Below are 16,322 nucleotides of genomic sequence, written 5' to 3' on the forward strand. Positions count from 1 at the left end.
CACCCTAAAGGAGATCAGTCCTGAATATTCTTGTATGGCATCACCCACTGAATGGACATAAGTTTGAGTAAACTCCAGGAGTTGGTGATGGACAGGGAGGCCTGGCATGCTGCAGTTCATGGGGTTGCAAAGAGTCAGACATAACTGAGCAGCTGAACTGAATGAGGTGGATGAAACTGGAGCCTATTATACAGAACGAAGTAAGTCAGAAAGAAAAAAACCAATACAGTATATCCACGCATATATATTGGAATTTAGAAAGATGGTAATGATGACCCTATATGTGAGACAGTAAAAGAGACGCATATATAAAGAACAGACTTTTGGACTCTGTGGGAGAAGGCGAGGGTGGGATGATTTGAGAGAATAGCATTAAAACATGTATACTGTCATATGTAAAATAGATGACCAGTCCAAGTTCGAAGCATGAAATAGGGCATTCAAAGCTGGTACACTGGGACAATCCCGAGGGGTGGAATGGGGAGAGAGGTGGGAAGGGGGTTCGGGATGGGGGGCACATGTATACCCATGGCTGATTCATGTCAATGTACAGCAAAAACCACCACAATATTGTGAAGTAATTAGCCTCCAATTAAAATAAATTAATCAATTTTAATAAAAGAATAAAAGGGGGAAAAAAGATTCAGTCATAGCTCATTAATTAGTTTTTTGGTTTCTTCCAGCAAACTCATAGAGAATAGGATTTTTATGATCAATGAATTGGGTAGCTCTACTAATAAGCCTTTGCCAAAGCATATTTTCTGGCTTTTCCTAAACAGTCTTGATTTCATAAAACTCCATCATTTTATCCCATAAATTAGCAATCAAATTATCCTAGAAATTCAATATTTCACTGTGTAAACTCATCATCTAGACAGAAAGAAACAAAACCCTTAGCTCAACCATGCATTTTGATTAAACATGAAAATATAATTTCCATGGAACTGTAGACCACACTAGCCCTTAACATGACTGTGATGTAGAGGGAGGTCACTGCCCAGTTTCTTTTAGCACAGGAGGAAACAACTACCAAAAGATTAGCAATACCCAGTGCAAGGCAGGAAAGACAAAATGAGTTTTTCAGGGTGGGAATTAAACCAGCAACCCTCTGGTGACACAGATTAAAATGCATTTTTAATGAGGGCTTCTGTTTCCAGGCAAATGAAAAAAGAAAGAGATAGGCTTTCATCATTCTGTTAGTAATGACCATAGCTCACTCTTGGGCTTCCCAGGTGGTGCTAGTGATAAAGAACCTGCCTGCCACTTCAGAAGATGTAAGAGACATGGGCTCAATCCCTGGGTCAGGAAGATCCCCTGGAGGAAAGCACAGCAACCCACTCCAGTATTCTTACCTGGAGAATCCCATGGACAGAGGAGCCTGGGGGGCTACTGTCCACGGGGTCGCAAAGAGCCAGACACAACTGAAGCGACTTAGCACACACAAAGCTCACTCTTGTGAAATGGCATCCAGAGAGAACACAGACATCCAGAGAACACACAGATGTCATGTGCCATGTTTATCTGTGTCCCCTTTCTGCTGAGCTGGGGCCTGCCTGCCACTGGCTATACCATTCCTTGGTATATTTTGCTTACAGCTGCAGGATGATAAGTAGATGGGCTGCTTTTCAATTATAGTTCCTACTTATCTAGTTACCATTTATGGTTCTCACTTAGGAATTTTCAGACTCTGTTGGTTTAGGAGTAAATATTGTGTTCCTCGAAATAAAAATATTTTCTTTTAAAAATATATTAATGAAAAAAAGCTTCAAAATTGAGTTAATTTTCATGATACTGGATCACCTTAAAAAATTTTAGTTAGCTCACTTGAGTAATTAAGGTGTGAATTTCTTTTTCTTAGCTCAGTAAGAAATTGTTTGTCTTCTGTGTGCAATAAGCCAATCAATAACCATATCCCAGTAATTATGAGGGCATGGTAAAACCAAAAGGTCCAAAGGTTAGTCACCTCAAATTTAAAATTTGGGTAAAATCTTGAATTTTCTATTTCCATTTGAAAGATAAAATCAGGTAGAATTTAAATCAAATGGTCTTTCAGTCAGTACCTTCCTTTGTAGAAATGGTAAAACTTGATGGCCTGGAGAGAACAGGATATGGGTCCTGCAAGAATACCTGAAAAGAAAAAGCTGGCAGCAAAGACCTTTCTTTTTTCCATTTCTGATCTCTGTACAACTACCCCTATGGTGTGGTGAGAGGGTAGGAAGGAGTGAGCCAGGCTCTAAAAATAATCTTTGAAAGCCCAAGACATGTGGTACTTGGACAAGTTCTTCTGGGCCTTTGTATCCTAAGTCCTTCTGTGAACACTGCTCTAGGACTTAAGGGTCAGATGAGGGGAGATGGGAAATGGAGCAAATTGGGCAGCAAGCACTCTATTCCAAGCAAGAAAAGCTTGCTCTTTCTTTAAAGACCACAGTCCGTGCCTGGTGTCTGACCAGTGGCAGTCACTTGGCCACCAATGGACCAGAGGAAGAGGAGAAAAATCACTGTCTTGTTGCCATACTGAGGCAGGAGATAGATGAGATCCAAGTTAGGCATTTACAGTTGGCCCCCTGTTTACATTTCATGGGGCAGGAAAAAGGTGGCTTCAGGCTGGACACTTACAACTAGCTTCCTATCTGCATTTCCTGAGACATGAGATAGGTGGGTTCCAGGTTAGACGTTTATGATCACCCTCCTGTTTATTCTCCAAAACAGAAATAACAACAGAAACAGGGTAAAGAGCCAGGATTTGTCTCCTGTGGACACCTGAAGATAACAGTCATGGCAACCACAAAGAGGCACTAAACTCTCTTTGAGAAAAGGATCAGGACGTGGTGTATTTTTTTGTCCTTGGGGCAAGGGAGATACTACACATGCACAGAAGGACTCCTTGGGGGTCAAAAGGCAGGGGACGGCCACCAGGCCATATGTCTTGCAATTTTCCTTCCCAGACACCTTGAGCTGGACTCCAACTTGGCAGAGGGGTACGTGCACATCTTGGGGAGGGTCGTGAGACAAATTAATCAGAGGCGCAAAACAAGATGACGGCCAGAGGGTGGACAAAGACCTAGTGAGCGTAGACAAAGACAAAGTGCCCCCTTACAAAGGATTTAAATTTTTCAAAGGTGCAACTCTCTTCCAGAGTTTGCCCATGCTTCTTTCTGTGTTGTACTCTGATTTTCTCTTTTTCCTTCCACCTCCTTGTCAGAATTTTCTTTTCAAGACAGGTAAGGACTGGGGATTTAGGCTCTAGCTGCTGGCCTTCATGGTCCAGTGGACAGGAATTCCGGTCTACACCTGGGTGACCAGGGATCCATTCTCGGTCAGGGAACTAAGATCTCACTTTCAGCTACTGCTCACTGCTGCATGCGCCCATAGTAGGAACCCTGTGAACACTGCTGTCAACCTCCCCCCTTTCTCCTGTTCACCTCTCACAGGGCATGGCAATCAGGGCCAGGAGCAGGCAGGAGTAGGGAGAGTTATTTATGCAATCAGTCTCACATTCTGCTTGAATCCATTTAATTTCCAAAGCAGGTAAAGCCCCTCTATTCCTCAGTCTGCAAATGCAGCCTTCTCCTTGTAAAGGGGCAAAGCGAAATTAGTTCAAAACTGCAGAAAACCTGTTGGTGTTAAACTGTAAAGGAGCCTGGGGCTGTTAGGAGAATGAGAGGCAGTCAAGAGGCAACTCTGGTGGGAGTAGAGTGATTCTACCGGAAGATATCAGTTCACACCCAGGGTCTCCTCCTAAAGATTTGCTAGATGAGCTCAATAATAACCAGGCTGTTGTTACTGTTATTCATCTTTAGTCGCTCAGTCATGTCTGACTCTTTGAGATCCCATGGACTGCAGCTGGCCAGGCTCCTCTGTCCATGGAATTCTCCAGGCAAGAATACTGGAGTGGGTTGCAATTTTCTTCTTCAGGGGATCTTTCTGATCTAGGGATCAAACCCATGTTTCCTGCATTGGCAGGTGGGTTCTTTACCAGTGAGCCATTGAGGAAGCCCTTACTTAATATTTACTACTCAACAAATATTTACTGAACACTTAGTATGCATCAAGCACCATGCTAAGCACCATTAAGCAAAACAGACTGGGAGCCTCACTCATCCATTTCATCACTGCCCTGTGAGCAGTACTGAATACTAACCATAATGTAACTTTATGAGCCATGACACAGAAAGGCCATGGCATTCTCTAATGACCCATCTTCTCTCAGAGTCTGAACACTAAAAGGGTTTGCTGGGTTCACAGAACAAGAGGTTGGAATGATGTAGTTCAACTCTTTTCCAAGGTCTGCAAGCATACAAACCACCTGGGAATTTGGCTGCCAACAGTTCCTCCCATTCCTGTACATGCATACCCCTCCTGGAGTCTCTTGTCCCTCCAGTGATTGTGGCCTGGCCATGTGACTGTTTTGGACTAAGAGAATGTACTAAAGTTCTGGGAGGCCAAGCATTAAGAGGTCTTATAGTCTTCATTTGCACTCTCCTGGGATCCAGTTGCCCTATAAGAACCTTGGTTTAGATTACTGAATGATGAGTGTCCACATGTAGAGAACAAGCCTGTCTGGCCTTCAGTCAGCCCAGGTTCAGCTGCCCTTCTACATCCATACAACGGTAAACGGTATAAGTAATGCCAGCCAGCACTACTAGAGCCAAAGAACTGTCAGCCAACTCACAGAATCACAGGAAATAATAATAAGTAACTTTTGGAGTTGTTTGTGAAACAAAATTAAATAGAAACTACTGCTGGGAAAACTTAGAGCATGTGGCGTTGGCTGTGGGACTGGGTGGTGGGATGGATTGGAATCTCATTCTGTTACTCAGGGCTGGAAGAACAGGGAAGAAATTGCTTTCAGGTCTTTGAGAAAGTAATGGTAAAAAGTTTAGCAATGCTACTGTCTGCTGTAAAGTAGGAGACAGAAAATATGATGAATGGGTTTGGAGATCTGGCTAAGGTGATTTTCAGGCCGGTTATCAAAGCTTTGGTGGCACATGATAAGAAGGAACTAGTTCATTTTCATGCAGAACTTTGAGAGAAATGCAGAAAATCTAGGACAGTCTCTCAATTTAGCGAAACATTCTCAAAGTGAGAAATGGCCTCAGGGTAAAGAGCAAATAAAAGTTGTGGCTGTAAGCGTCCTTGCTGAGTCTTCTGATGGGTTAAAAGTGGGAGGTGACAGACCATCTCAGACAAATAACTCCTGGAAGTGAGAAGAGTGAGGTTCTGAAGAATCTTGAATCACCATCCGAGGTAGAAAAAGACCCACCTGTGAGTTATTAGCCTTTTGCTAATAGAATGGATTATCACTGAATACATAGAAGGTATACAAAAGTTTTTAAGGGGCTGTTTCATTTTGGACTACTTAAAAAGGGACAGGGATGGTTTAAAACAAAAAGAGGTCTCTTGGGCCTCAGATTTCTACTGGCAGAAAGTCAACCAAGAAAATAAGTCTGAAGCAAACGCAGACTTATTTTCTTATGGAAAAGAAAGAAGAGCACAGGGGGTGGAGCAATGAGTTTCTGAGAATAGTAGACTAGGAAAGCACTCCTAGGAAGCAGAACTAGGTCCCAGTCTACAAACACTCCCTGTTCTCCAAGTTCGGAAAACTGGTGATGTGTCAGGCTGGCTTTCAAATCTACTGTGGACTCATGGGGCTTCCCAGGTGGGGCTACTGGTAAAGAACACACCTGCCAATGCAGGAGACATAAGAGATGAGGGTTCGATCCCTGGGTTGGGAAGATTCCTTGGAGGAGGGCATGGCAACCCACTTCACTATCCTTGTTTGGAGAATCCCATGGACAGAGGAACCTGACGGGCTACAGTCCATAGGATCGCAAAGATTTGGACATGACTGAATCAACTTAGCACATACACATGTGGACTCATGACTAATTTAAGTTTAGGCCAATGGTCATACACTTGATAGCTCAGTGCTCTCAAGGTTGTACCGACATAAAGGAAAACACACGAATGATTACCAGGATTATTTTCATATCTCCAAGATAGCTTTTCATATCTCCAAGATAGCTTTTCATTCAGAAGTCATTTCAATCATTTAATCCGTTTTCTAAAGGTTGTTCCTATAACTAGTAAACTTCTTTTTCCTATTCACCCAAATATGACAGTCAAGAATATACAGCTATACTGGAAAGGGTGACTTCATTATTTAAAAAATTGGCTCTGTGCCACAAAGACAAATTAAGACACCAATGAACCAAATAAATGCCTCAGCAAGCAGTTACAGAATTAGAACTGAAAAAACACACGTTGTGCAAAGTAGAATTCTGCAATGTGCCATCAACAGACACCACAATGGGAAGACACCCCTGAAGTTGGCCGATACAGCATAAAGAGCCTATTCTTTGCAAAGATGAGATGTGACTTTGCCCCTGAAAACCTGGCATTCTAGTAGAAACTGAGCAACCATTGATTAACAATAGCACATACATATAAATGTAATAATGAACATGAACTATGGGTATAGACAGCAAAAATGAACTTGAACTTGAGGAGTGGAAGCAAGAATACTACAGGCTATAAAATGCACAAAAGTCAAATCATCACACACATTAGAGGATTCAGCTTACCTGACATGCTGATGGATGACTGTGGTTGAGATCCCAATGGGAAGATACTATGTCAACAGACTTTTTGGCCATGCTGAGTAAGTTCATCCAGCCTTGGAAAAGTGATAAGTGAAATGGTGCATTTTCTGAATAGTTAAGGCCTTCAGGAATATTTTCCACCAGGGCAATTCTTAGAAAAGATTTTGAAAAACAAACAAACAAAATCTAGTCAAATTTGAAGCCACAGATCTTTACACATACATACAGAGACATCTGAAAAATATTCTTTACTCTTTCTGAAAGTATATGTTCCTCATATTTACATTTTTCATTACAGGACTTTAATATTTCACCTATACTAACCTACTGTATTCTGAATTTATGCTTTGCTTCTCCCCAGTTAGCACTCATATTTCAGAAAATCATGGTATATATCCCTAATGTCCAGTGTCCAACTAGCCTTGAGAAAAAATCCAGAGTATCCTACACAAGCATCTTCCTCTGGTAATATTTCTTTTTTCCCCTTACAGTAATGCAATTTTTAAAAAAGATACTACTTCTGAGAGCTACTTAAGACCATAAATTAATTTTGCATATCTCTAGTTTCTAGTATAATGTTGAACATAACAGAACTAGTTCAGAAACAAAAACATTGTTAGGCTTATTACTACTAGAAAATAAAAATAGTAAGTGCTATTACTATTGCTTAGAAACTCTGTTAATGCTTTGCAGCTTAAGACATAAAATGATACTAAGAAGGAAATTTTAAAACTTGCCTGCTGCAGGGATTTATTAAAGTTGGAGATAGGGAATGTATAAAATAATAGCAATAACCAAGCCCTAAATAAACTGCAGGGGCTTCCCTGGTGGCTCAGTGGTAAAGAATCTGCTTGCCGATGCAGAAGATCGAGTTTGATCCCTGGGTGGGGAAGAGCCCCAGGAGAAGGAAATGGCAACCCACTACACGTTCTTGCTTGGAAAATTCCATAGACAGAGGAGACTGGTGGGCTACAGTCCATGGGATCACAAAGAGTCACCCACAGCTGAGCGACTAAGCACTACAACCATTGCAGAATGGGCTTCCAGAGACTAAACAACAACAAATAAACTACAACCAGTAACATCCGAATAAATGTGCCTTCTCTTTTTATACCAATACTTCCTCATTTATTGGCAACATGTACACTATGGCTTCCCTTGGTGCTGTATGCTTTTCACTTCTAAGTTACCCCAGGTGACGCATAACATTTTAATAAAGGGACGAACAATTTTTTTTTCCAGTTTAAGAAACGTAAATTCTCCTGCAACTCTTGATGGGAAGCTCCAAACTCTTATGAAGTTATCTGTAAGCCCTTCCAGAACAAAGATCTTTTTTATTCAAAGCTAGGTATCCCTAGAGCTGGATACATAATTAGGGCTCAAGAAATACTTATAGAATGAATTTCAGCTTCCAATGTAGAATCCAGAACTTCTCAATAAAACTGCTAATTGTGTCTCTTAATAAGACTTGTTCCATTTAGCCAGTTTTAGAAACAAAAACAATACTCATAGTAAAATGTCTATGTATTTGATGAATATCAAGCTCAAATAAGGTTTGAGTATACGTCTTACAGACATCCACAGATTTAGGGTCCTATCACCCAACTGCTACCCACAATTGAATTAAAAATTTTTGGAGCCGTTAGGAGCACAGAACAAGCAAATCACTCACTGTACACAACACAGAAAGGACTACAACAAAACTCTCTAGTTCTCTGGAATTTATAATCCAGTGAAAGAGCTTGTCTCATATGTAATGACTTAAATAGGAAGTAAACTTTAAGAAATGGCAAAACAAGAGTGAGGATTAATTAGATGGATAATGCACCATCTAAAGTTCCACTGGAGCATGAGCAGAAAGGAAAAAGTAATTAAGTTAGGAGCATCTGGAACTGAAGAAAGTGGGAATTGAGTCTGCAAAGATAGAATTATTTTTATAGGTGAGCTGGAAGAGAAAGATATTTTAGGAAGAAGGAGGAACTTTTAAAACATGGTGTATCTGGATACTTGAGAGTTGGGTGGCCAAGGGGAGTGTGAGGTGGGAGAGTTGTGGCAGGGGCTTGCCATGGTGGAGAAGGCTGGCAACGTCAGTAGGGACCACACTCTAGTGGTTGTGAAGCAAGAAGAGAAGCTTGGACTTAATTGTGATGCTTTTGAGAGTGACCACGTACATTTTAGGAGTCTAACTCGGACGGCACACCTGTATACCATTGAAAGAAGATGACAGTCACTAAAAGGTCCATTGAAACTGACAAGGAACATGATTAAGGGAGATTATCAAGGTGAAAAAGAAGAGAAAACTAGCTCATGACCTAATGTGGGAGGAATGTCTACATTTTCCTGGTTAGTAGCGTGTGAAACAGATGAGAAGATTCAGAAGTGACCAGAAGAGTCAGGAAGACAAGAGAGGTCCAGGAGAACGCAGTGTTTGGGAAGCCAAAGTGGGAGAGGGTCAAAAAGGTGGAGATGGGATATTTTTATCCACAAGAAAGCCTTTGAAGGCAAGATGTTGAAGCTGGATATTTTAATTCCACCCACACTTAAAGTCCAATTATCTATATTAACAGTAGCTAGACATAGCATGAAGAAACGATCCCAGTTAATCAGCAATGTCAGTCCCCCCCCACAACTAAGGAATATATTTTAAAATCAAACAAAAAAAGAATCCCAATAAACAAAATAAAAATAGAACATCATTTAACAAATAGAACTCAGTAGTTTCAATTTTACTTCAATATAAAAGTCATGCTGAGAAAGACTAAGAAAAGAGTCAAGAAGCCCTGATAAACCAAACATACACAACAATGGATATAGAGTAACTGTACAGTTGTAAGTGGTTCTGCACCTCCCCTTTCTTCATACCACACACATGGTTTCTGGTAGGCATACCATACGGATTCCCAATTTCTTTTAGAAATCTTTACACCAGATATTCTTAATCTTGGATGCATGAATAGAATTTAGGGTGACCTGTGAGCTTGATCTTTATTTTCCTTCATCTCTAACTGAAATTTAACATTCCCCTCAGTTACAGACATAGACAAAAAAATGACAGGAATATTAAAAGAACCTGTGATTCTGTTATCATTAAAAATTTTCATACCATGATACAATTACTACTACTGATATCTCCAAGTATTAATATTTATCACTACTTTGAAATTATGGGAATCATCAGATCTTATTATCTCTTGAATAAGTAGTATAGAATATACATTACTATACCACATTTAAAAAATATTTTGGATAACTTTATTTTAATGTTACTGGTTTTCTTTGGAATCCTATGTATTTCAATTTATGCATTTAAAACATTATTCATGAAAGGAGTCCATTGGCTTCAGCAGACTTCTACTATGGCACAAAAAAGTTAAGCAGTACTCATCAGACGGATAATATATCATCTATTTCTTTTTTTCCTACTTCAAACACATTCTTAAAAGTTTTTTTCCCATTATTGAAGCCTTAGAAGTAGATAAGATTATCAAGATTTTTAAGAGATGGGAACTGGGTCAAAGCCTAATATGGAAAACATCTAATCATATCTAGCTAAGATCATGACATCTAGCTAAGATCATGGCATCTAGTCCCATCACTGCATGGCAAAAAGACAGGGAAAAAATGGAAATAGTGACAGATTTTATTTTCTTGGGCTCCAAAATAGCTGTGGATGGTGACTGCAGCCACAAAATTAAAAGACACTTGCTTCTTGGAAGAAAAGCTATGACAAACCTAGACAGTGTATTAAAAAGCAGAGACATCACTTTACCAACAAAGGTCCATATAGTCAAACCTATGGTTTATACAATAGTCACGTACAGATGTGAGATTTGGATCATGAAGAAGCACTGAAGAATTGATGCTTTCGAACTGTGGTGCTGGAGAAGACTCTTGAGAGTCCCTTAGACAGCAAGGAGATCAAACAGTCAATCCTAACGGAAATCAGTCCTGAATATTCATTGGAAGGACTGATGCTGAAGCTGAAGCTCCAACACTTTAGCCACCTGATGTGCAGAGCTGACTCATTGGAAAAGACCTTAATGCTGGGAAAGGCTGAAAGGCAGGAGGAGATGTTTGGATGGCATCACTGACTCAATGGACATGAGTTTGAGCAAACTCCAAGAGATGGTGAAGGATAAGGAAGCCTGGCGTGCTGCAGTCCATGGAATCGCAAAGAGTCAGACATGACTGAGCAACTAAAGAACAACAAAACACATCTAGAGAACATCTAGAAAACAACCAGAGAAAGTGGGGCAGGTGAAGAAGACCAGATATTTTTGGAAAGACTAGAAAAGAAGAGTGAAATTTCCTGGAAGTCAAAGAAGATCAAATTTCTTATTATTATTTGGTTTTTACTAAATACAAAAGTAAATCATGAATTTATACTAAATATAAAAATAGAGACACCACCAAAGGTCTGGAGACCACACCTATGTTTGGTAATGAATTCTGGGGAAACTCTGTTCACCTCATTTTCCTCCTCTCTCATTTTACCTGGAGAACTTGACTGTCCCTTCTGTAACTCAGCACTTGTTTGCTATACACTGCTAGAAAAGGTCTTTAGAAATCAGCCTTGAAATGACTGGACTTACTTTTGTGACCAATCACTGTATTTCCTTTAACAACCAACAGCTAGCTGCTCTACAGGGGCCCGAATAGAAATAACACACATACAGAGCTCAGTCCCATGGATAGCAGCCCTGTTATACTCTTCTTTCTCAAGCAAGGCAAAAAGTGGGCAGAAATCATCAAAACTCACCTTTGGGCAAATCCCTGGAATTCCTGCATGCCTTCTCTAAGTGAATTATGCCCAAAGGCATGGCACTATTTCTGACACCTAATAACAGGGAAAAAGTTGAATATACAGAGACACAAACAGCAAAAATCTTTTTTATGCCTCTTTTGATGGTACTGAGAGACCACTACAAATGATTGAAACTGTGAGTCCAGGGAATTTAGATGGAATAAATATTATATTGTTAATAGATTGTTGCAGTAGAATTCTAGCTGCTCTTAGTATGCATTTTACTCTCCAAACTTAATGTGATCATTATTTCTCTTTCAGTTCGGGAACAATATCTAACCTTCTCAAAGAAATAGCTGTAGTTTTCTTAAAAGCTACAAAGAAGGGAACTCTGGCATCTGCTAACTTTATTTAAAATGTGGCATGTGTGTTTGTGTTGATAAGCACAAGAATCCTTATAAATTACATTTTCACATACTTTGCTGTTATTATAGAGAAATGTTTAAGTCAAAAAGATTTTGAATAAGGTAGACAAAACTCAGCTCTGCCAGTTATTAGCTATGTAATCTTTGACAAACGACTAACCTCTTAAAATCTGTTTCCACTTTTGGAAAAAAAGTTATTTCTTTTTTAGAGGAGATAATCAATGTAAAGAAAGTGCTTTCACAGTGCTTGCTTAGTAGTGAGCACTAAATAATAGATAAATTTTTAAAGTAATTTACAGTCTGAAAACTTAAAAAAAAATTCTCCAAGTCCTCAAACTGATATAACACAGTTACTAAAAAGAGTCTATATATATTGGTTAAAAGATTCTTATATCTTGGACTTACTTGACATTTTCAGAGAGAATGTGAACTTCATTTCATGTGTGAATGTAACAGATCGCTATTATGAGATGATGATCTACACAGGTGCTTTACAGTCAATTCATTGACATTCATTCTTTAGATCTTGGCTATCTGATGGCACAATCAATGAAGTTGAACAGACGGCCACAACTCATCAATACAATTAGTCTTGCACTCAGAAATAAAATGATACAGGCATTGTACCCTTACTGTGGGTCATCTGGCTATGATTAAAGCCCAGGATTGACAAGGCAAATGTTAATCTTCCCAAAGTACCTTGGAGTCTCTGAGATTGAGGTAGAAGATGTCCTGCTACTCATACAGAAGATTCAATGGCCAGTGCTGGATGTGGAAGTAGTTGATATAGACCTCTTGAGCTGGCTTTAATATAAGTGAGATATATTTTTCTGTAAACAGAAGGAGTGTTACTCACCATCTGGTTTTACAAGGATGGATTCCCTGACCTACATTACATCCTGAAAGGAGCTCAAGGTGAAGACCAGGATGAGGCACTTTGTGCCCTGGGAAAACAGGCAAAACAGGTCATTAGATAGTTAGGCATATTTAGGAGAAGGTTTTTACGAAGCCAGGCTCTTGCATTTTCCAAAACTTGTAAAAGCACTAAAATAATTAACTGTGGTATCTGTTCCTCATGACTAGCAGCAACCTTCTATCGAAATGTATGTTGGATGACACATATTCCTTAGCCAAAATCACACATATCCTGGCCTCTTCCCTACCTCTTTGGAGCATTTCCTCAGAGCTATCTGAGAGGCTGTCTCCTGGGCTATAGTCCTCAACAAGTCCATGAAAAAAAATGAAACTCACAGCTCTCACGTTGTGCATTTTTTATTTCAGTTGACATTTCATTTTTCCCGAGAATTGGGTCAAGGTGAGTTTACTTGAGAAAGACGGCAGAAAGGATACCAGACAGGCCTGGCTGACTAACAGGATCCAAATCATTCTTAATCTGGCATAGGGAAGAACATAGCTGAATATTAAAGTAATTAGGGATTTGCCTTAACAATTTGTAGCCAATTTTGAAAAATTTGAAGTCCACAAAAAAGTTGCAAGAATAGTACAGTGAATACTATATTTCAAGAAAGACTAGTATATATGCTATACATATACATATACAATTTTTAGTAAAACATTTGAGAGTAATGTTATAGACAGTGAGATAATTCTCTCAATCTTGAGTATGCATTTCTAACAAGGAGGCCAGGTTTCTAAACGCAATACAATTATCACACAGCTAACCACGACATTGTGTGCATGCTCAATCACTCAGATGTGTCTGACTCTTTGTGACCACCATGGACTGGAGCCCTACAGGCTCCTTCCTCCATGGGACTTTTCTGGCAAGAATATTGAAGCAGGTTTCCATCTCCTACTCCAAAAGATCTTCCTGACCCAGGGATCCAACCCACATCTCCTGCATTGGTAGGCAGATTCTTTACTACTGTGCCACTTTTATAGTCCTATTATCTAATATTTAAAATCCTACAAATGTTCCAATAATGTCTTCTATTTCTTTTTTGGGGGGGATCCAAGATCCAATCAAAGTTTACTCATTGCACTTAGTTGTCATGTCTCTTTTTTTTTAGAAGAGTTCCCTAGCCAATTCCTGTTTTGTTTACCATGATGTTGACAATTCAGAAGAGTCTAGGTCAGTTGTTTTGCTAAATACTCCTGGATTTGATTTGCTTGGTTATTGCCTTATAAGTATATTTAGGATAAGTATTTTTGGTAGGAACGGTACACACATAATGTGTCCTTCTAAGTGCATCATATAAGGTAGCACATGATATTGGGCTATCCCACTACTGGTGATGTTAAGTTTAGTCACTTGATCAAGAGGGTGGCTGTTAGATTTTTCAGTTTGAGCAGGACCATCCTTCCTCTATAGTTAATAAGTGATTTGTGCAGAGGTGCCTTCAGATGGCACAAATATTTTCTTTCCCAACATTTTACTCACTGATTTGGTTTCCATCCATTTATGATTTGTATCTGAATCTATTTTTATTATACCTGTTGATAATTTTCTATCATTTTTATATATGTTGGTTGGAAGTATTTTGTAAGGAAAATTTTTTTCATGTCCCATCACATCTTTTTACATTTTAAAAAGATATTCATTTTATCAGTATGTAATTATGGGTTCTTTTTTAAAAACTCAAAGTGTTTTTTTTTCATTTATTTTTATTAGTTGGAGGCTAATTACTTTACAATATTGTAGTGGGTATTGTCATACATTGACATGAATCAGCCATGGAGTTACATGTATTCCCCATCCCGATCCCCCCTCCCACCTCCCTCTCCACCCGATCCCTCTGGGTCTTCCCAGTGCACCAGGCCCGAGCACTTGTCTCATGCATCCACCCTGGGCTGCTGGTCTGTTTCACTATAGATAATACACATGCTGTTCTCTCGAAACATCCCACCCTCGCCTTCTCCCACAGAGTCCAAAAGTCTGTTCTATACATCTGTGTCTTTTTCTGTTTTGCATATAGGGTTATCATTACCATCTTTCTAAATTCCATATATATGTGTTAGTATACTGTAATGGTCTTTATCTTTCTGGCTTACTTCACTCTGTATAATGGGCTCCAGTTTCATCCATCTCATTAGAACTGATTCAAATGAATTCTTTTTAATGGCTGAGTCATATTCCATGGTGTATATGTACCACAGCTTCCTTATCCATTCATCTGCTGATGGGCATCTAGGTTGCTTCCCTGTCCTGGCTATTATAAACAGTGCTGCGATGAACACTGGGGTACACGTGTCTCTTTCAGATCTGGTTTCCTCAGTGTATATGCCCAGAAGTGGTATTGCTGGGTCATATGGCAGTTCTATTTCCAGCTTTTTAAGAAATCTCCACACTGTTCTCCATAGAGGCTGTACTAGTTTGCAGTCCCACCAACAGTGTAAGAGGGTTCCCTTTTCTTCACACCCTCTCCAGCATTTATTGCTTGTAGACTTTTGGATAGCAGCCATCCTGACTGGCATGTAAGGGTACCTCATTGTGGTTTTGATTTGCATTTCTCTGATAATGAGTGATGTTGAGCATCTTTTCATGTGTTTGTTAGCTATCTGTATGTCTTCTTTGGAGAAATGTCTGTTTAGTTCTTTGGCCCATTTTTTGATTGGGTCATTTATTTTTCTGGAATTGAGCTTCAGGAGTTGCTTGTATATTTTTGAGGTTAATCCTTTGTCTGTTGCTTCTTTTGCTATTATTTTCTCCCAATCTGAGGGCTGTCTTTTCACCTTGCTTACAGTTTCCTTTGTTGTGCAAAAGCTTTTAAGTTTCATTAGGTCCCATTTTGCTTTTATTTCTAATATTCTGGGAGGTGGGTCATAGAGGATCTTGCTGTGATTCATGTTGGAGAGTGTTTTGCCTATGTTCTCCTCTAGGAGTTTTATAGTTTCTGGTCTTACATTTAGATCTTTAATCCATTTTGAGTTTATTTTTGTGTATGGTGTTAGAAAGTGTTCTACTTTCATTCTTTTACAAGTGGTTGCCCAGTTTTCCCAGCACCACTTGTTAAAGAGGTTGTCTTTTTCCCATTGTATATCCTTGCCTCCTTTGTTGAAGATAAGGTGTCCATAGGTTCGTGGATTTATCTCTGGGCTTTCTATTCTGTTCCATTGATCTATATTTCTGTCTTTGTGCCAGTACCATACTGTCTTGATGACTGTGGCTTTGTAGTAGAGTCTGAAGTCAGGCAGGTCAAAGTGTTACAGTCTATTACTGCTTTTACTCATTGTGATGCTCAAATTGTTGTATGTATTGCCAATGGAGGCCCCTGGAAGCTGTCTCTTGTGTCTTTTTGATGTTGGTTTCAGTTTTTGAATGCCTTCTTATTTTTTGTCACCAAGTGTTTCAATTACACTAAACTAAAAAAATTACTTTATTATCATTATTCATTTATTTAATCTATTTATTTTTGGTTGCACTGGGTCTTCACTGCTGCACACAGGATTTCTCTAGTTGTGATGAGTGAGGACTTCTCATTGCAGTGGATTGTCTTGCTGTGGAATATGGCTCTAGCTGTGGGCTTCAGTAGTTCTGGCACATGGGCCCTAGATTACGTGGGCTTCAGTAGTTGAGGTGTGAGTGCTTAG

At 39.4% G+C, this 16,322-nt stretch overlaps 1 protein-coding gene across 1 annotated transcript in view; it reads right to left on the reverse strand.

Moving 5' to 3' along the window:
• The window catches only part of PLD5 (phospholipase D family member 5), a 394,479-nt gene that overhangs the window by 152,501 nt on the left and 225,656 nt on the right, over positions 1-16,322 (reverse strand). The window contains exon 3 of the mRNA XM_070474362.1: positions 6,585-6,753. Within this exon, the coding sequence (XP_070330463.1) occupies positions 6,585-6,753 (169 nt within the window). The remainder of the gene's footprint in view (positions 1-6,584; positions 6,754-16,322) is intronic.

The sequence above is a fragment of the Odocoileus virginianus genome, chromosome 11, assembly GCF_023699985.2.
Source record: "Odocoileus virginianus isolate 20LAN1187 ecotype Illinois chromosome 11, Ovbor_1.2, whole genome shotgun sequence".
Lineage (NCBI taxonomy): Eukaryota > Metazoa > Chordata > Mammalia > Artiodactyla > Cervidae > Odocoileus > Odocoileus virginianus.